This window comes from Medicago truncatula, chromosome 2 (genome assembly GCF_003473485.1).
Source record: "Medicago truncatula cultivar Jemalong A17 chromosome 2, MtrunA17r5.0-ANR, whole genome shotgun sequence".
NCBI classification, from domain to species: Eukaryota; Viridiplantae; Streptophyta; class Magnoliopsida; order Fabales; family Fabaceae; genus Medicago; species Medicago truncatula.
The window spans coordinates 7,813,139-7,834,545 of record NC_053043.1 but is presented as its reverse complement, the minus strand read 5'-3'; the positions used below and the strand labels follow the sequence as shown (position 1 = coordinate 7,834,545).

The window sequence follows — 21,407 nt, the reverse complement described above, 5'->3', positions numbered from 1 at the left end:
AATTTAATTTTAGTCAATAAATAAATATACATTAATTGGGGTGGTTGACCGGCAGCTAACCCGTCTCTAGTACTCCTCTGGTCCTATTTATAAGAGACAATTTACTTTTTAGATACATTAAATAAATTATGTATTTGATTTAGGTTCTTGACTAGATACATACATTATTCAATGTATCTAAAAAGTCAACTTTCTCTTGTAAATAGGACCGGAGGGAGTATTTTATACACATTAAGCCAAGTTTAAGAAAATCTCACCTTTATATAATTATATCATAATTTTTTGTTGATAAATGATGGATACGACATTCATTTATTATGGTGGTTGACATTCCAGTTATGCACTTGCCCCAAGTTACCATTATATCATAATATGATGTTTTGAAACCCAATTGTGCTGTCATCAGAAAACACTGAGTTAAATACCCTGGATCCTATAGATTATTAATAAAAAAGAATAACAAAACAAACAAAAATTGAAGGGTCGAACCAAACCAAACAAGGCTAAGTAAACGAAAGGTAGACATACCAAACCAAGTAACATAATCATTTATCACCTGATTTACTACCTTTAAAATTTGTCAAAAAGCTTTATAATCATTTATCATCATAAATCTATAATAGTATAAAATACACTTCCCTCATACCAAGTAACATGAAAGCCATTTATCATTTGCCAATAAAATATGATATGTTACTTATAAAAAATCACACAAGACCAACTTTGGTGTCGCAAGCATGAAAATTTGATGATGACAGTCATATTAAATACAAATTCAGGTCAGCTTCAATTTGAAACAAAAAAAAACATCCTCAAAATAAAACAAATTTAGTCTCTGCAAATGAGTAAATATTTTACTTTTTATGTGTTACTTATGCGTTTTACGTTATAATTCTAACTTTTGTGTTTTGGTCAATGTTGGGGTGTGTGAAAATGAAGGCGCTGGACTTTGAAATTTAAATTGTTGCTGAGTTGTAAAATAAAAAGGGTGATAGGACTACTAGGCTAAAGTCTAATTAATAGTTGGCCCCTCTATGTGACTTGTGCTATATATACCGCCTGTAAAACAAGTGTTTCTATATACACCTTTACATATAACAAAATTTGGGCTCCCCTATGGGCATGAGCCGCATGCCGCCGAACCCCCCGCCTATACCTTGAGATGGATCTACTGGTGGACACCACCGATGTCGGAGCTCTGACAGAGGCACCAGATCTCCGCCGTAATTTGTCAGAAAATAGTCGGATGTTCGCCGAGTGCTGATGTGGGTTGTTGAAGGCTAAAAATAGTCTTTTTTTTTTTACGGAAGACGGACAAATCCAGAAACTTCCTTTGATGGAGGCTAGAAATTGTATATTTATTTTGACTAAAAAATAATGTCACTCTAAAAGTCTCTGTTAAATTTAAATGTCTATTTTGTATAAAGCTATTTTCAATGTTCTTTATCGTTGGAGGAAGGTATTGATAAAAATTTAAAACTTCTTTTCACTATATATATATATATATATATACACACAGAGAGAGAGAGAGAGTGTACATATAGGCATGAGATGTTGGACTATCTGAGTTGGTGCTGAATGTTGGGATCTACTAACTTAGTTCTAAGCACACTACTCTATTAATTGATTTTGACATAGAGGATGAGGTCCAACTTTTGACTAAGGTTTAAAAAAGTTGGGGACCCCTGCAAAAATATTGGCTTCTCTTGGAGGATATTCTAAGATATGGTTCCTACATAATCTCTTGTGGTATTGGGTTATCATTGATCCTACTAGTACTTTGTGTGTGTTCAATAGAGATCCTATCAAATATGGTAGCCATCTCTTTTTTGTCTATGTCTTCACTTCCCAATGGTGTATAGTCAGGGCCGTCCCTATCTAACTGGAGGCCCGACTCTCATGTAAAAATAGACCTTTAATAAAATAAAAACATAATTTTTTTTAAAGAGTAATTATCAATTTAAATTAAAAATAAGATTCGTAAAGATAAAAAAAAAAGTCATTATTGTGAGTGCTTTATTATTTTATACGATAAGTATGGATAAAAAAATAATTAAAGAAGAAAAATGGAAAAGAAAAATAAAATAAAGAAGAACATGGGTCCTGGTTAATTAAAGAAGAAGAAAAGAAAAAAAAAAAAAAAAGGCATGCACAAAGTAATTGTTGAACACTGGACATACACAATGCCACCTGATGCAACTGCTGCTAGTCTATTTCAGTGCATTTGTATTCTTTGTCACGCAAATCGTATATATTAAATATTTAAATGCATTATTTATAAAAAAAATAAAAATAAAAATTGGGCTCCCAAATTTTGGAAGCCCAACTCAGTAGAGCTGTTTGCACCCCCTCAAGGCCGACCCTGTGTATAGTGTTTGTTGTCTTGTTAGGTTAGGAGTTAGTTTTCCCCTTAGACCATTTACAATGGTAAAAAAAATTTCAATACGCTTCAACACCAACTTTTTCAATTCTCAACACTCCACATCATTTTCTCTCTCTTAATTCAACACCCATTCAATTTTTATCTCCAATAATTTTTTCATTCAACATCCTACCCCACCACCTTTTATTTCTTATTCTTATTTAATTTTATATTTTTGTTTTTATAATTACATAAAATTATCGATTATAATTAAATTAAAATAATACAATTAACTATTTATTTTTTATTTTTTTTGGAAAAACAAAATTTTTGTAAAATAATTTATTTTTATTTTTCTTAAATTAAAATGCAAGACAACAAACTAAACACGCGACACACATATAAGTTAAAATGCAAGACAACAAACTAAGCATACAACACACAAGTATGATATGGATTAAAGTTGTTTGGAACAAAGGATGGGTGATTAAAATTTGATGTAAAACCAAAATTATGCATGTTTTGAAGATGTTGATTGTGAAATTGATTTGGATTTTGAGGATGTTGGTTGAGAAATTGATTTGGGTTTTGAAGATGTTGGTTGGGAAATTGATTTGGGTGTTGATAATTGTTGAAATTTTGGTAGCTAAATGGGTAATCAGAAGAATTTTGGGTGTTGAATTGATTATTATTGGGATCCATTTCACGAAACAAAGACTAAAACTTCAAAAGAAATGCTAATAATAAGATTAAGAGAGTGAAAAATTTGATTTTTTTTCTGTGTCCAAATCAAATGATCCAAGTCTCTATTTGTAGAGAAAAAAAAATCACGAATTTTGGTAAAAAAAAAATATTTGCTATGAAATAATTGAGTCCAAATTATTAAGAAGATAAAAATTCAAGCAGTCAATCGTAACAAGCCACGTGGTCACAGCTTTATCCACAATTTTTTCTCTCTCCATGTCCCCCTGCCAGCGACGCGCCTTGTCGGCGCTTATCCCACACGCGCCCAGCTTAGCAAATGGCGTCGCGCCACGTGTCCCCTACGGTCAGACTTTCAACATACTTAAACCTTTCATCGCCTCTCTCCTCTTCCCTCATTTTCAATACCCTTCTCCAATGATTTCAACATATTGAAAATGGCATTCAACAAGCCATTGTAAATGGTCTTATACATGTATAGTCTCTTCACATTTTTTTTAAATTTCTATGGGATTAGACTAGGGTTGACCTTGGTCTTAAATTCTGTTTTGTGGTCCATCTGAAAATTTCGTAATGAATTGATATTTTTTTTGGGAAAATAGTGGATGTAGAACAATTAGTAGAGAGGATCATATTATCCTTTTGTAGATTGTTTTTTATAAAGAATTCTAGTAATCCATGTAACCATTATGAGTGTGGTTAGTGGAACATGGCCTCTTGGATCAATAGTGGTTCACTGGTTTGTATGGTTCGTATAGACAAAGTTTTTGGTGTTTGTCACCTTCAATATTTCTCCCCTAAGCAGACGAGTGTATGGATGGATGTAGATCAACTATTTCTGTTAAGCTTATGCTTCCTTTCTTGAATTCTACATTGCTCTTTTTTTTTTTTCTTTCAAAAACTGCCGAATTTATTGATAAACCCCAATATAAATCCCAAGAAGTTAACCGGAAAGGAGAAAATAGATACATGGATATTGCTATATAGCAGAAAAGTTGCAAAACATAAAAGCTAAACACCCCAAAAGAAACTCCAGAGGTCTATTAGACTCGAAAAGCCAAGAGCCAACAACCAAACTCAAAATGATATCTTACACTGAAAACGCACCACCCTTGTGAAATTGGCCTCCTAAACCGAGAGGCACCCCTCACTGCCAATCAACCATCGCAAAACATCGAAAACAAATAGAAAAGCAGCACTGGAGCAGCATAAGCAATGAGACCAAAAAATTACTCAATGCCATAATTTTTTATGACATTGAGTAATTTTTTGTTTTATACGATTTTTGAGGGACAAAATGCTATTTTGGTATTTTAGACAACTTGTACGTGAGACAAAAAGTTGTGCTGTGGTTTGGTGAGGGACAAAAATATGAGTTTTTGTCCTGTCCCTTGCCTCTAGTTTGTCATGTACCTGAAACAGTTTTACAAATCAAACACTGGACAACTAGAGTTGTTCTGTCCTGTCCTTCATTTTTTAGCAAATCAAACGCACCCTATAGATCTTGAAGCACAACTATAATTGCATTCTTGGTTAACGAAGAAGCAACCGTTGTTGGCGTGTGCTCAAAGTAGGAGAATAATTTCATGACAAAAATTATAACAAATAGAATCTACTTGAGATCCAAATTGTATAAACACAAAATGGTTATTGAGTGTTAGGTCTACTCATCGATCTTCACATTTATATCCTTTAAGTTTGATATTATCCTATCAAATTTATTGACATATTTTCGGATTGAGGTGCCTTCCTTCATTTTGAATGTATACAATTTGAATTTTAAGTAAATTCGATTTGTTAGAGTTTTCGTCATGAAAATATTTTCTAACTTTGACCATACGCCAACAACCGTCGCTTCTTCATTAACCAAAAATGAAAAGTAATCTGGCAATAAGTTGCGCCGCTAAGCCTTTTTGGATGTCAAAATCAATTTTCGTAAGCACATCATTCTTGAACTTATGAGACATCACATTGCTACGCATGATCCTTTGAACTCTATGTAGAAGGTCAACAACCTCTGGTGATAGAAAACCAAAGGTGTCTAATGCAAATCGTAAGAAAATATGTGATTGTTAGATCACGTTTTCTCATGATTGGCCACTTTACTTGACGCGACTTTGAGGGTTGCTTGTCCCACCATAAAAGTCTTGGTTCATAATCCCACAAGTGGTGAAACCCTAGTCAAGTTCACACATGTATGTTTTCCTCCTACTCACATGTACATAGTAATATCTTATTGTCTAAGTGTCAATCTTCCATCTACTGGATCATACAGGAAGTTAAATGGCGTCAAGTAAAGTGTCGATCTTCCATCTAGTGGACAAAGTTATGTGGTAACCCAAAACATATTAAAGATTGAATCCAAGCAAGAGAACAGCGTGACCAAAAGCGTAAGTTGAATAAAATTATAAGATGATTATGTATCAATGCAAAGATCAATTACTCCCTTCCTCCCAAATTATAAACACCTTTGCAATTTTTTATGCAAATTAAAAATATTGTTCATTTTTTATGCAAAGAGAAATTACGAGTTGGTTTATAAAATTATCTTCATTGTTAAAATGGAAAATAAAAATTAAAAGAATTGAAAAATAAGTAAATGAGATTTTATGGAGAAAAATGCTAATGTTTCATAGATATATTATTTAAGATATGTTTCATTGATATTTTATGTTTTGACCTTGTTAATAAGCCTAGCTTGACATTTTTTATTTTTTTTTATGTTTAATTCTTTTTGACAAATTTTTTTAGGTTTTTTTACACAAAAAATCGTACTTAGTTAAACTCCTTTGAATTTGAATAATAAACGACTTAGGACAGGAACCTTATGAAAATTATGTCCCACCTCACCCACAGTATAGCAGTATTTTGTGGACCTGATTAATTAATTGACTCTCGGATAAAATAAGAGGTTTTATCTTTATGAGTCATATTTTGTAGAAAACTGTTCATGTGCAAATATTTTCTTTGCTTAACTGCATTTTTGTCCCCTCTATTTTGACTAAAACGGAATTTTATCCCCCCTATTTTTAAACTCAGAATTTCACCCCCTCTATTTTACATTTTCTAGGATTTTACCCCCTAATCAAATTTAAACTAATTTATGCTGATGTGGTGGTGCTATGTGGATTTTAAATATTCCAAGATTTTATGGTATTATTTTAGTTTTTTTTTATTTTTTAAAAAAAGTTATTCAAAATTTTGTAATTCAAAAATATTTAATTAGGTGGATAATATTTTAAAATCCACATAGCACCGCTACATCAGCATAAATTAGTTTAAATTTGATTAGGGAGGTAAAATCCTGAAAAATGTAAAACATGGAGATGAAATTCCGAGTTTTAAAATAAAGGGGATAAAATTTCGTTTGAATCAAAATAGGAGGACAAAATTGCACTTAAGGGTCCGTTTGGTTCAACGGAGGGGAGGGGAGGGGAGGGGTTTTAATGGAGGGGAGGGAAAGGAAGGGGAGATATATCAATTAAATATATGTTTGGTTCAAATGATGGGAGGGAATGGGAGGGAAGAGATTTTAATTAAATATGTGTTTGGTTCATAAGGGGAGGGGAGAGATTTTAAAACCAAATTATTTTTTTTATCCCTCTAACCTTAAAACAATATCATGATTTTTATATTATTCACTTCATAAAAATTTAAACATAAAAACTCAGTAACCAAAAACTCCATAAATAATCAAACAAAAAAAATATTAGGTATTCATAAATATCAGAGCACTTCTAAAATAATAAAAATTTAAACATAAAAACTCCATAAATAATCAAACAAAAAAATATTAGGTATTCATAAATATTAGAGCACTTCTAAAATAATCTAGTACAATATAAAAATATTTATAAAAAATTTATTGTTAGAAATTATTTTTAAAATATATTTATAAAAAAATCTTCTACAAATTTTATTAATTATGTTTTAATATATAATACAATTAAAAACTATAAAATAAATATATCAAAATAAAAAAAATAAAAGCAACGTTAGTCAAAAAAGTGAATTCGCGTAAAAAAAAAATAGAAGACAAGAATATGCAGTTCTTGATAAAAAAAAAAATTGACATTGACATGTTACAAAAAAGATGGTAATAGCAATATGTTGAAAACACTTAAATTTTTAATAAGGATGGTTTTGTCATTTAAAAATAAACATGAGGATAATTATGTCAATGTAATTAAAATTGCATTAACTCATCTCTCTTTCCCTCCCCTCCCCTCCAAAAAACTCCAATTTGAGGGAGAGCAATAAATGAGCTTATGAGGGATTTTACTCCCCTTCCTCTCCCTCCCCTCCCCTTCTAAAAATTGAACTAAACACAAATTTTTTAAAATATTCCCTCCCTTCCCCTCCCCTTCAAAACCCATGAACCAAACAGACCCTAAACCTATTTTCTTTGTCTACTGCTGTGTGAGACACGGACAGGACACGAAGGAATACAAACAAGATATTCTGTGGTATATGCTTTTCACACATTGATAAAAAAAAATATATGCTTTTCACATGACCAATATTCCCTTTGAGATGCATTTCTTATCAATACAATCTATATTATTTTGTTGTTGGGACCTTGGGGGTAAAGAATGAGAAACATTTCTTATCAATTTTTTTCTTACCACATTTCTTATCAATTCAATCAATATTATTAATTTTTTTTTGAGGGACCAATATTATTATTGTTATTACTTATATTGGTCATTGATGTTATTATTATTATTATTATTTAAGAAACTAAAAATAATCAGCCATTTCTAATAAGTTAACTCAATTTTATTTTATTTCTGTTGAATAAAATTAGTTATCTTAATCTATAAATCCTAGATCAACTGAAAATTGCTAAAATTGGTAGACCGAACATTGTAACCGGTGTTTAAACTCCGATCCCTCAGTTTAAGTTTGTTTCAATTTCAACGGTGAATTGTGATTTCATGAGTTTGTCTAACATGTGCAAAATTGTACATGTTAAGGTAACTAAAAGTAACAAGTTTTTATTAAAACCAACAATTATTTAACAAAAAGTTATATATTTAATACAAAATGTTCAAGTTCCAATGCAAAGTTACTATTTTAAATTTCTTAACATGTGTAAATTTGCACATGATAGAAAAACCCTATATATATATATATATATATATATATATATATATAAGAAAAATAAAACAAGTTATCTTGTTGGAAGTGTTTAGACCAAGAAAACTCAACTGATCAAGTTTCTTTTTTCTTTTTGATAAATGATCAAGCCTCTTTTCATTTCATACAATAGATAAAAGTCCATTCCAATATCAAAAAGCACTAAACCAAAAATGTTATTCATCACCATATACACATACACCAAATGACCAAAAATTAAAAGTGATTACAAAACTCACAAAAATTTCTCACAATTCACCATAACCTAAAAAAAAAACTATATGGTAAGCCTCCTCTGTTATAAGTTACAACCATAGTAATTATCATCAACTAGATTGTACATCCATGGAACCAAATCTAAAATTAGAACAACTAGTATCCCTAATCAAAAGTGAAGAACTAAATCCAACCATAGAACTATCAAAATCAAACTGAACCAAAACATCTTCCAATTGATACCCTCCAATCACAATAAGATTCTTTTGTTCATCACCACCATCCAAAATTCCCAAACACATAACATCATCACTTACTCTAACCATTGAATTTCTTCCATGAATTCTCCATTTCACCATCTCACTTTGCAGAACAAGATCAATTACTGGCACATTAGGCCCAATTTTTGACGCACCAATTCCATTAGAACCAAAACAAATCTCAAAGGGTGCCACAGAATCTACCCTAGAGATGTTCATAGATAAAGCAGCTTTCAAAATAGCACTTTTGAAGTTTGCATAGATTGAACTTTGCATGGTTGTATAAGGCACAATAGAACTCAATAAAGTTCCACTATTGCCTTCTTGAGACAAAGATAGGGTGTTAAAAGAAACTTTTTTGCCACCAATTTTGATGGAATTAACGTTGATGAAATATTCCATGTTTTGGTTGGTGACAAGTGGTGTGAATGTTAAAGATCTGAAAATTTCAGATTCAGAAACCTTGTTTCTTCTTCCAAGTGAAACAAACCCAGAAGAAGAAGATAAACAAAAAGTGATTTTTCTGTCTGAATCAATTGAATTGAAAAACTGTGATGAAAAAGAGGTTCTAGATCTACCAAACCCAACAATGCCTTTAGCATCATTAGATAACCCATTCAACAAAAGGGTATTTGAACAAGTGAACAAATATTCATGGGCTGGTTCAAAAATTGAATCTTTCATTGATTTCACTGCTAAAACATCTTCAACAAGCTTTCCCTCAGTTGCTACTTTACCTGTGATGGTGTTTTTAGCAACAATTTCACATGGGCTATCTTGATCTATAGGATTTTCATTTTCAAGGCTTGAAACCCATGTTTGTGTGTGACTTTTTGCAGTGAGACATTGAACAGAACGGTGTGGGATTGAACTCAAAGATGATGAGGTTTTTGTTGAAGAACAATCAACCCAAAAGTGTGAACCACTAAGATCAACAACAAGGTTTGTAGCAACAAAAGGGGTTCCAAAAGACAGAGTTGTTGTGTATTGTTGTGTTGTGTTGTCTTTTGTGATTGGAATAAAAATGGAATTTGAAGAGGAAGAAACTATGGTGAGAAGAAAGAAAAAGAGAGGAAGGAAAATAGAGAAAGAAAAAGAAGCCATTGAAGAAGAAGGAAAGAGAGCGGAATTTTTTTTGGTTTTGTTAGTTGGTTGAAGAAGGGGTCGGCTGTGGTTCGCCGCGGTTTAGTTGAAATAAGCTATTATGGGTTGGGAATGGATAAGTGTCTGAGGAAATGTGAATAATTATAAGTTGTTTTTTGTTTGTTGTTTAGTGTGAAGTTTTGGTTTGCTGACTCGATCACACTCTGTGATGCAAACGTGCTTATCTTATCTTTAGCTTTTCTTTGATTTTTTCTCTCCAATTGGAGTTGAGTTGCCATGTGTATACCTTCTTACTAAGGTTATCTACATTTCTCTTACCCACATTTTAAAAAACATTATACGATGGAAACTTAATAGTCAAATAAACATGCTATAATCATGGAAAACAAACATAAAATTTTGGACCATATGTTGATTTATGAAGGATATTAGAAATGTTTAGATAGAGTTCTCGTAGGGTTAACTCAGTTGCTAAGGATATTATATGTTATATAGAAAAGTTGGGATTTAAACTTCGAACATATCATTTCTTTACATTTAAAATGTGTGAGTTTTAGCTATTAGATTACTTGAAAAAAAAATGTTTAGATGGATGATTTTTTTTTTTTTGAAGAATTCAGATGGATGAATTATGATGGTAGCCTTTCGGTAGTCGGGGGAGGATGCCATAAGAACATGAGGTACCCTTATGGGATAATATTTGGGTGACATTGTGGTTGGTGACATTACCAATCACAATGTTACAAGTGTACAAAACAACAAAAAAATCTTGTTAAAGAAAAAGAAAAAAGCCACTTGTGACATTGTGGTTGGCCAATGTCACCAACCACAATGTCACCCAAGTGCTACCCGTAGTTATGAGTAGAGGTGTTTGGGTGTTGTGTGGTTTGGATTGGTTTCGAGATAAAAAATCATCTGATCCAAAATAAATATTACAAGTAGGTCGGTTCGATTTGAATTATTATTCTATAAAAATCTGATCCAAATATATGCGGTTTTATTTGAATCAATTTTTTGACATCCAAATTGCAATATGTAATTTTTTGTATTAATATTAGTATTATACGCACACAGTAAAATAATAGGTTCGATGTAAAATATGACAAATATATTAAAAAATTAATATTATAAAATGAAAATGATCGTTTATATTTGAAATATATGAATTTGGGTGGATTCTAGGGTGAGGGATCAATTAAGTCCTTCACCGGTGGACCAGAACATAAATGTCATTAGATTGAATTAATGGTTTAGATTTATCAAAAATAGAAATGAGAATTTTCACAAAATGTCACACACAATCTTTTCCCAAACTAATTGAACCCAGAAACGGTTTTTTCTTTTTGTTGAAATCATCATCTTCAACATCCATTCCAATTGCTGTTAAAGAGAATCTGCGAGAAAAATTGAGTATTTGCGCTTTCAAAAGTTTATGGGTTTTGCTAAAAATATAGTTTCTAAGTTCAATTAGAGATAGTGACCTTTTAATACACATAAATTAAGAAACATGAGATCTTTGAATTCCCATTAAAAAATGAGTTCTTTGAATTTACGCAGTACAAAACACAATGAATAACAACAAATTAACCAATTTAAGAGGGATATTGCTCAGCACATTTCCAACATATAAAACTCCATTACTCCATTACGCTGTATACAATTAAAATTTGCGATGCATTCTTGTTGCTTTTGTGGCTTGTAATTCTTCAGCTTTCCTTCTGTATTATAGTTGGTTGATTAGAAGTCTGTTCAAGCAATTTTAAAGGAGTTAGCTTGGTGCTTGTAGATATTTTATTGATGGTGTCTTTTCATGATTTTATCAGATTGCTGCTGATTGTGAAAAATAGTTGTTTAATCATGTTTGAAAAAGAATAAGAATTTTTTTTGATTTAGGGATATCCGATTTTATAGTTTGGGTGCATGATAATTGGAGGTAAAGAGAGTCTCTTATTTTGAATAAAGAATTAGAGTAAGAATTGTAAATATAACTTGAAATTAGTAGTAAGAATTGTAAATATAACTTGAAATTAGTAGTAGATACTATCGAGTGTGAAAAGTTACACATATTCTCCCTTTTAATTTGAATAAATCTGAACTATCTATTTTATTTATTGGTATTTTTTTCGTGATCCACCGGGGAGGGACCTAATTGGACCCTCACCCTAGAATCCACCATGAATTAGTGATAATATAGATTAAATTAATGCAATATATAAATTAAAAATACAACAAAAAATATGTTAATGCAAGATATAATACTAATAAAAAAATAAATAATAAAATTTACCTTTGCAGTTCGGTTTTGTTTTGTTTGGTTTTGAAAAAGTTATCTGAAATCCGATCCGATCATAGTTTTTACAAAACAACATCAAAACACATCCAAATGTATTCGGTTTTTCTTACGGTTTTCGATTGTTTTGGATAGATTTACGGTTTTATTTTAGATCGGTTTGGATTCGAACACCCCTAATTATGGGTATCTGATGCTCTTAAATTTTGTTTCCGGGGAAGTATGTTTTTAGGAGGATGCTAGTATGATTTTGGTTTAATAGGTCATTTGGTCCCCTAATTAATTTCAAATTTTCATTTTGGTCCATAATTAATTAAACTCATGTTTTTGTCCCTTAATTGTCTCCTCGTCGGTCTAATAAATCTTTGGGTGTTAACTTTAACTCCAAATGTATATGGTGGATCAACATTGTAGGTGATCCACCATAGACCGTATTAATTTTTTAATTTAAACCGCTTGATTTTTCTAAAGAGAATGCTACCATTGAATTATGCGAATCTAGTTTATCTTACAATGAATCAACAACACCTAATTTTATTTCCTTTTCTTCATCTTCTTCCTTCCCCTTCTTCATAATTCAACAACACCTTCATCATCACTCATGAACAAGCAAGAAAGTTTCCAGAAACAAAAATCAAAACAAGCATCACATAATTAACCTCTTTCTTTTAAGTTCCAATTTCTTATTCTTTCGTTCTAAAATCATCATTTTATCTTGCTCAAATTTATCCCACGTTTCCAATTATTTTACTACAATAAGCACTTAAAAGTGAAAAATAAATTGTGTTCTAAATCACTTAATTTCTCTCTAAATATATTGGACCCTTGAAACAAATTCTTTAAATGGATTCTTGAAGGTCTATTTATAGGCAAAAATTCGTACGGAAGTGCTTTTGATCGTGTCCCCAGAGATGGAGAAATTGCAGGAACTGAGAAGAAGTGCTTCTGAACGTGGGGAGGAATTATTCAATGTTACGCCATGACGGGCGTTAGCCTCAATGATGGTTTGACCGTCAAGGCAGGCGTTGACTTGATCCCCTGATTTGTTAATTTTCTAGTGACGACTTGGAGCTTTCGTCCTTTTTTTTCACTGTTTTTCATAATTTTAACGCGTAAGGACCTTTAATCGATAAATATTTGAAATAAACACACAATATCAACATAACATTACAAAAATTTATAAAATTGAGATGAAAACATGTGCAAGTCTAGGTAAAATAGTACATTTTACGTGTTATCAATATCAATTCACCTTCATAGAGGTTCTAATAAACTAAGAAGAATAAACAATATTAATTTTATTTTTTATGGACAAAATTATCTTTTGAATAGAGAAAAAAAAATTAAGACCTGATTATCCTATTTTGTACACACAAAAAAAAAGATATCCATCCTTAAAAAAAAAAAGATATCCAGGTAGGAATCGACCAATAATCATAAATTTAAAGAACCTAATTATCTAGAACCAAAATATATAGAAACTAATTATCTTCCACTTACATGTTACCTTTACCACCACACAATCATATTTGTCCTCTACTTTTGTGTGATACCAACCAGGCCTGTACTATTTCCTTTTTGGTGGAAAACAACCTAATGATATTTTATTGTGTCTACTTGCTTTGATTATTATGTCCAAACTCATTGTTGATAGTTTTAAAATATAATATCTTAAGCTACTGAGGGGTATATCAGAAGAAAGGATCTTGCACAAGAAGTTGGGCCAAGGGAGACTATACTGAGAGGCTCAAATGCATCATGAAATATCTCACTCATCATAGTAGCATTAGGGGGTGCATAAAAATATTAGTTAAATACCATAAGATTTTTTTTTTTAAAATAAAAAAAGTTTTAAAAAAGTTTTCAAAATTCCAATCCAAGATACTCCTTAATTTATAAGATTCTTTTGTTCCATTTAATTTTTGAGTATTGTGTTTATTTAGTGGCTAGAATTCCAACATTTTAAAATGAATCGGTGAAAAATTTAGGATTCGACCTCCGACATTTGCATATAAATACTATATGTCTATGGGGACTCTCTAGATTTAATTATAAGCGAAAATGAATGTTTACACGCTTTAAAAATATAGTAGTTAAGTGTATTTTTTTTTATTTCATAAACGAAATACAAAATAAATTAGATTTATTAGTTTACCCTTAATTATTTGAGAGGGAGAGGAAACAATACTCATAAAAGAAAGATATGAGTAAAAGGGTATATTTTAATCGAGTAAATGATGATCAAATTAGTTTCAGACATTGTAAAACACTTTTAAATAAGTCTATTTCCTTATGAATATTTTAAAAAGGTCTCTCACTCTATCAAGTTTTACTTATATCAATTTTTCTAAAAACTAAATTCACTATAAGCACTTTGTATAAGTTATAAGTTGTTTTTATAAGCTATCTTGAAGTGCGTATAAAATGTGCTAAAAATAGCTTCTTTTTTTTTTTCAAATTCTCGCCATTAATTCTACGCCCCATAAAATTGAACACAATGCTTGATGTGTGTGAAGTTTGCTTTGTTCTTTGATATGATATGATTTGCACGTTTTTTCTAGCACAAGGCTCTCTGAGCTCTTCTAGCACAAGTTTGTGTTTTGAAAGTGACTTGTGGAGGATTTTATTGTGGAAAATGTACCATAACATTTGGTGGATCTCTTTGATTCAGTGGTCAAAACATTTATAAATGAAAACTCACACGTTGTAGGTCAAAGTACTGAAACTGATGAAATCATGCAATAAAATATATTTATAGAAAGTACTATGAACTTTCCTTAGAAAAAGTATTATGAACTCTCTGATTCATGACATTATTATACCTAAATTGTTCATTTCATACAGAAAGTCAGAAACAAACCTCCTAATCTCAGACATGACAAAAATTGCTTCTAGTTTCCTTTTCTTCATCTTCATCTCTTCCTTAAAAGCCTCTACACATATTCAACCCAATGCACTTGTTCTTCCAGTCACAAGAGACTATGCCACTAGCCAATATGTTACACTGATTCACCAAAGAACACCTATTGTTCCTATCAAACTAACTTTAGATCTAAGTGGCCAATTCCTTTGGATAAATTGCGATGAGGGTTACGTTTCATCCAGTTACCATCCTGTTCATTGCAACACCAAACAATGCTCGTTAACCGGATCGAAGTCTTGTAGAAACTGTTTCCTATCTGAACCAGGATGCAACATGAACACATGTAATCTTTTTCCAAATAACATTTTTACTCGCACCAATCAAATTGGTGAGGTTGCATTAGATGTTGTTGCAATCCATTCAACTGATGGATCAAAGCTTGGTAAAATAGTTACTATAAATAACTTTCTATTCACATGTGGTAGAACAAATCTCTTGAAAGGTCTTGCTAGTGGAGTCAAAGGCATGGCAGGTTTTGGAAAGAGTAATATTTCATTACCTTCACTTTTTGCTTCTGCTTTCAACTTCAAAACAAAGTTTGCAATATGTTTGAGTTCTTCAAAAACATCTAGTGGTGTTTTGTTCTTTGGTGATGGCCCTTATGTTTTCCTTCCCGGGATTGATGTTTCCAAATTTCTTATGTTTACACCACTGATCGAAAATCCTGATAACTCGGCCGGGCCAATTTTCCATGGAAGACCTGCAGCTGAATATTTCATTGGAGTGAAATCTATTAGAATCGATGAAAAACAGATTTCATTAAACACATCATTGTTGTCCATTGGTGATGAGGGCGAGGGTGGAACAAAAGTTAGCACATTAAATCCTTACACAATCATGGAAACATCTATATATAATGATTTTGTTGATGCATTTGCAAAAGAACTTGAAGATGTTCCAAAAGTTAAGCCAGTGAAGCCTTTCAAGCTATGTTTTAACTTACAGAATTTGGGTGTTACAAGGGTTGGACCTGCAGTGCCAACAATTGACTTTGTGTTACAAAATAAGGATGTTTTTTGGAGGATGTTTGGGGCAAATTCAATGGTCCAAGTGAGTTATGGAGTTTATTGTCTTGCATTTGTAGATGGAGGTGTAGAAGTAACAACTTCCATTGTTATTGGTGGGCATCAGTTAGAAGACAATCTTTTGCAATTTGATTTGCATAATTCAAGACTTGGATTCAGCTCATCCCTATTGTCCAGACAAACTACTTGTGCAAACTTCAATTTCACCTCTAGCACTTAAACGTGGGAAACTTTTAAATTGTTCTTTGTCATTATTTTTATGTGTTGCATAAATTTGTTGCTTGTTGTTTCCTTGTTGTATGGTAAAATAGATATCATATTTGGATTGAGAGAGTCCATATTATCTTCCCTTTTCTTGTATCATATATGAATTTGTATACTTCATTGATATATGAATTTCTCTAATTTTTGTTCCACATTTTCCCTTGTTGTCAATGGACAAAAGAGAAGACCTAATGTTGAGACTTTTGCCAGCAATTTTAATTTATTTCACATCTATGAAGTACTCATAAGAAGCATCGATATCACCTAAATCAAAGAATGGAGCAGTGCTAACAGGGTTGATAATAAGAGGGGTAGTGGTGAGTTGAAAATTGGGAAAATAATTTTTGGCTTAATTAAGTTTTTGGTACCTATAAATATCTGCAGTTTTATTTTTAGTCTCTATCCAAATAAATCACACTTTTTAGTCCCAACAAAATTTTTCGTTAGTGTTTTTAGTCCCTAATAAATTAAAATTTGTATAATTATGCTTAAACTTCTAAATTTTTGAAAGATTTTTTTACTGACATGTTCATAACATCGTAAGACACTCTTTTATAAAATCTTTTAGTTTTTTAACATGTAATAAATTAAATATGAATTTTTCTAAAAGCCAAAAATTCAAGATTATATTAATGAAAATTTGGACCTAATAATAAAATTTTGAGCTACTTTTTTGCGGAGGAACTTTGTATAATGTTCTAAATAAGTATGTAAAAAATATGTTGAAAATTTAAAAGTTTAAGCACAATTAAGCAAATTTTAATTTTACAAGGACTAAAAGTATGTGTTTGTCCCTCTTAAATTAAAATTTGTTTAATTGTACTTAAACTTTTATATTTTTAAATGATTTTTAACAGACATGTTAAGAACATTATAATAATCTCTTTCATAAAAAATTAGAATTTTTTAACATGTAATGAATTAAATATAATTTTTTTTAAACGCTAAAAATTCAAAATAAATCTAACGAAAATTTGGACTTAAAAATAAAATTTTGAGCTAACTTATTGCGGAGGAACGTTTTATAATGTTTTAAACAAATATGTAAAAAATCATTAAATTTTTTTAAATTTTAAGCATAATTAAACAACATTTAATTTAACAGGGACTAAAAACACTAACGGAAAATTTTGTATGGAATAAAAAGTGTGATTTATTTTTATTGGGACTAAAAACAAAACTGCAGATATTTATAGGAACCAAAAACTTAATTAATCCATATTTTTTTGTTCGGGTACCCCAACAATGAAAAGACTACCAAGCCCTTTCTTGTTTGAAGATGGTAAACAAAGTGCAAACTTGTTAGGAAGTTTATGATGAGAAGATTCTTAAAAATTGTGGTTTGACCTAACACAACCTCATAAAATCAGTTTGTAAAATGATGATTGTCCTTACTTATAAACACATGTCTATGTCATATTTTGTCTGATGTGAGACTCAATTAATACATCCCTCATGCCCATCATTATTGGATTTGGTGCATAGATATAAATGATGGATGACTCGATAACGAAAACCTGATAGCAGGTGACCCAAATGATTTTAGAGTAGACTTTGATACAATCTTAAAAATCATAGTTAGATATATATTAAAAAAAGATTGTCTGCAACCAAAATATGCAAAAGTAAAAGCTTGTTTGAAATATACAAGTCCTCTTCTTACAAGAGTTATCATTTTACATGTTTTAGTTTTAGTCCCCAAAACTAAAAAATTCAAAACAGTTTCCAAAACTGTAATTTTAAAAAATAGTTTAGCAAAAAAGTTTTTAGTTTATACTTTTGTTAAAAATCAATTTTATTTTGTTATTTCATGGTTTAACAATTTGTAAATTACGTATGTATTAAATATAACATTTTATCATATATTATTATGAATTAAATATAACTTTTTATCATATATTATGAATTAAACTATATTTTTGTTTAAAAAAATTCTTGCATTAAAGCGGTTAATTAGGTCTAATGGATGAAGTAAACTTTCATAACCTAACAAATCAATGTTCAAACTCTAACTAAGATCGTTGTCCTAAAATAAAATTTCACGTTTTGTGCTCTTAATTTTAATTTTTCGTTGTCTAACACACTTATAATTATAAATGCATTGTGCTGGCCTTGGTTGTACCAAACTATACCAAGTTAGTATTTCTATGGCCGACACACTTGCTTTAAATGATAGTATTTTGTTTATGTCTTGAACATGTGGATCATAGGCTCAGTTGCAGTCTGTCTACTGAAGGCATACCATTTTTTTTTTTTTTTGGCTTTCGCACCGGTTTCCGACCCACTAAAGGTGAACGACTAATCCGGCTCATGCGTAGAGGCATGCACACTGGCCAAACGTTGTTCCTCCTAGGAATCGAACCCGGTATTCCCCGGATACGTCCTTGGAAGGAGCTCCTTGCCACTGGAGCCCAAGCAACTTGGTTAAGGCATACCATTTTAATGACGTTAAATAATCGCTATACCGTGACGTTAGCATACCTTAATTGATTAAATAATGTATGAGATTATACATTTTCTTCACATATTTATTTCTATAAAAAGGAACCCTTCACATACATTAATCACTCATCCATTAGCAATAGCATTGAACTCACAATGGCTTCTTTTGTTACACTTTTCTCCTCCCTAACTCTCACAATAGTCCTTCTCTCATTTTCATGCTCATCACAACAGTTCTTCTCACCAATTGAAAAAGACTCATTAACCAATCTATATTCCACTTCACTTGATATAGGAACAGAACCTACACATCAATTCAATCTTGTGATTGATATTGGAGGACCAATCTTATGGTATGACTGCAACAAAACCTACACTTCTTCAACCTACAAGCCCATCTCTTGTCAATCCAAACTTTGCCCTAATGATGCTGGATGCATAAGCTGCAATGGCCATTTCAAACCAGGTTGCTCAAACAACACATGTGGTGCTAACATAATTAACCCATTAGTTGATGCTATTTTTTCAGGTGACACTGGCAGTGATTTTTTGTTCATACCAAAATCTAAAATCCAAATCCCTGACTTTATTACTGGTTGCACTGACTCTAATGCATTTACAGCTGCTTCTGCCACTGATAATTTCCCTCTTAAAAACTTACCAAAAACTAGTAAAGGTATATTAGGCCTTGCAAGAACACCACTTTCATTACCAAAACAGCTTTCATTAGCTCCTCAAAAAATTCTTAACAAGTTTGTTCTTTGTTTACCATCTTCAAACAAACTTGGTAGTTTCTTCATGGGTGGGGTACCATCTAATTTTGCCAAGTTTAAACTCACTACTATTCCTCTTATTATTAACCCCTTTAGCACTGCTCCAATATTTTCCCAAGGTGATGCTTCTTATGAATATTTCATTGATGTGAAATCAATTAAAGTTGGTGGTGAAATTGTTAGCTTTAAGTCTTCCATTTTGTCCATTGACAATAAGGGAAATGGTGGAACAAAACTTAGCACAGTGAAGAACTTCACTGTGTTACATAGTTCCATATTCAAACCACTTGTTAGAGATTTTACTAAGAAGGCTTCTGATAATAAAATAAAGAAAGTGGCATCAGTGGCACCATTTGAAACATGTTTTGATTTGAGTACTATGCGTAGGACTAATACTGGATTGGATGTACCTACTATTGATTTGGTGCTACAAGGGGGTGTGAAGTGGACAATTTTTGGTGGAAATTCTATGGCCTTGGTGAGTAAAAATGTAGCATGTCTTGGATTTGTGGATGGTGGTAATGAGCCAAGAACTGCTGTTGTGATTGGTGGACACCAATTGGAGGACAATCTATTGGAGTTTGATTTGGTTTCTTCTAAATTAGGATTCTCTTCCTTGCTCCAACAAGATGCAAGTTGTTCCAGATCAGAATAGTAAAAGTTTCATTTCAATTGAGTGAGAGTATTATGAGTTTAAGTAGCTTTTGTTATTTCCCTTTTAGTTGTGTAAGATGGTGATTTGTAACTTTTGTCCTTTTCATTTTTCTTTATGATTGTAACTTATGTATTGTTGACTATGAATCAATGAAGTGCGTGCATTTTCTTTTAAAAGGAGATTTAAGGATACATGGATATTTTGGAAAATGGTTTTATACCAAGAATAGAAAGGAAAAAAAAAAAAAAAAAGGTCACATATAAGAAGGTGTGGACGTAGTTAGTGATACTCTCCCACCTGCAAATATCCGTATTTCTTAGTAAATTAGTAAGAACAATATTTTTATAAATAAATGCATTTTTTGAATAAAAAAATTGATATATGTTCTCTAAAAAAAAATTGATATATCGAGTGAATCATCAATTTCGTCATTGAATTTGTAAGCATCAGCCAAAATCGTCCCCAAATTTTGCGAAATATCAATTTCGTTCTTGAATTTGTAAAATGTCAATCAATTTCATCCTTCCAATTAACTGAGGTGTTAACGGAGCTGACATGGTCTTTAACCTCTCACATGGACTGCCATGTCAGAAGCCACACAAGCAGGGACTAATATGGCCGATTGTAACCAACATTTTCAGGAACTAATATGGCTGATTGCAGAAAATGTAAGAATATCATCTTCCCCAACGTCTCTTCCCCAATGACTATTTCTTTCCCAAATGTATAAAATTGAAACCCTAATTTTACAATCTTTAATCCACACTCCAAAATTCCCAAAAATTCTTCCAATAATTAGTGGTAACGTTCTTCCCCAATTGAAATAACCTCAAACCCTAATTTTTTGATTGAACCCGAAATCAAAAAATCCCCAAAATTCTTTCAAACAAAACTGTTGTAATAGAATCCGAAATAATGGGGTGGGTGTATGGGCGAAAAATGTTTAGAAAATCGATCTTCATGTTCAAGTCTAAGGAAAGTGAGAATGAAGTTCTTTGGAGGGTGAGGTTGATGGACAAAGTTGATACTTTAGGAATTGAGCTTAGGTTTATTAAGTTTTTGATAGTCATGGTTTGCTTGTTTGAGTTTGTGAACATGCTTCTGAATTGTACTAGACGTGTGTAATGTTGTAATGAAAAGAGGTTGAAGATGAATCTTCATGTAACCTTTCTGTCAAAATATTTACATCAGATTAGTCCTTAAATTTTATGGCTATCCATCTAATCGATCCCTAGATTATGTTAAAAAACAT

At 31.4% G+C, this 21,407-nt stretch overlaps 3 protein-coding genes across 3 annotated transcripts; 2 read left to right on the top strand and 1 right to left on the bottom strand.

Moving 5' to 3' along the window:
* Positions 1-8,347: 8,347 nt before the first annotated feature.
* Positions 8,348-9,927, bottom strand: LOC25486102 (probable aspartic proteinase GIP2). Its single transcript, XM_013607296.3, has one exon. It carries the CDS (start codon positions 9,781-9,783, stop codon positions 8,530-8,532), a length of 1,254 nt encoding a protein of 417 aa, XP_013462750.1. The 5' UTR covers positions 9,784-9,927; the 3' UTR covers positions 8,348-8,529.
* Positions 9,928-14,879: 4,952 nt separating this feature from the next.
* On the top strand, positions 14,880-16,437 carry LOC25486101 (probable aspartic proteinase GIP2). The gene has a single exon (XM_013607295.3). The coding sequence runs from the start codon at positions 14,949-14,951 to the stop codon at positions 16,239-16,241; it is 1,293 nt and encodes a 430-aa protein (XP_013462749.3). The 5' UTR covers positions 14,880-14,948; the 3' UTR covers positions 16,242-16,437.
* A 2,263-nt stretch (positions 16,438-18,700) lies between these two features.
* LOC25486099 (probable aspartic proteinase GIP2) lies at positions 18,701-20,245 on the top strand. Its single transcript, XM_013607293.3, has one exon. The coding sequence runs from the start codon at positions 18,884-18,886 to the stop codon at positions 20,153-20,155; it is 1,272 nt and encodes a 423-aa protein (XP_013462747.2). The 5' UTR covers positions 18,701-18,883; the 3' UTR covers positions 20,156-20,245.
* Positions 20,246-21,407: the final 1,162 nt, after the last annotated feature.

Excerpts from the sequence above, each read along its gene's own strand:
- LOC25486102 (XM_013607296.3), bottom strand. The coding sequence starts at position 9,783 with ATGGCTTCTTTTTCTTTCTCTATTTTCCTTCCTCTCTTTTTCTTTCTT.
- LOC25486101 (XM_013607295.3), top strand. The coding sequence starts at position 14,949 with ATGACAAAAATTGCTTCTAGTTTCCTTTTCTTCATCTTCATCTCTTCC.
- LOC25486099 (XM_013607293.3), top strand. The coding sequence starts at position 18,884 with ATGGCTTCTTTTGTTACACTTTTCTCCTCCCTAACTCTCACAATAGTC.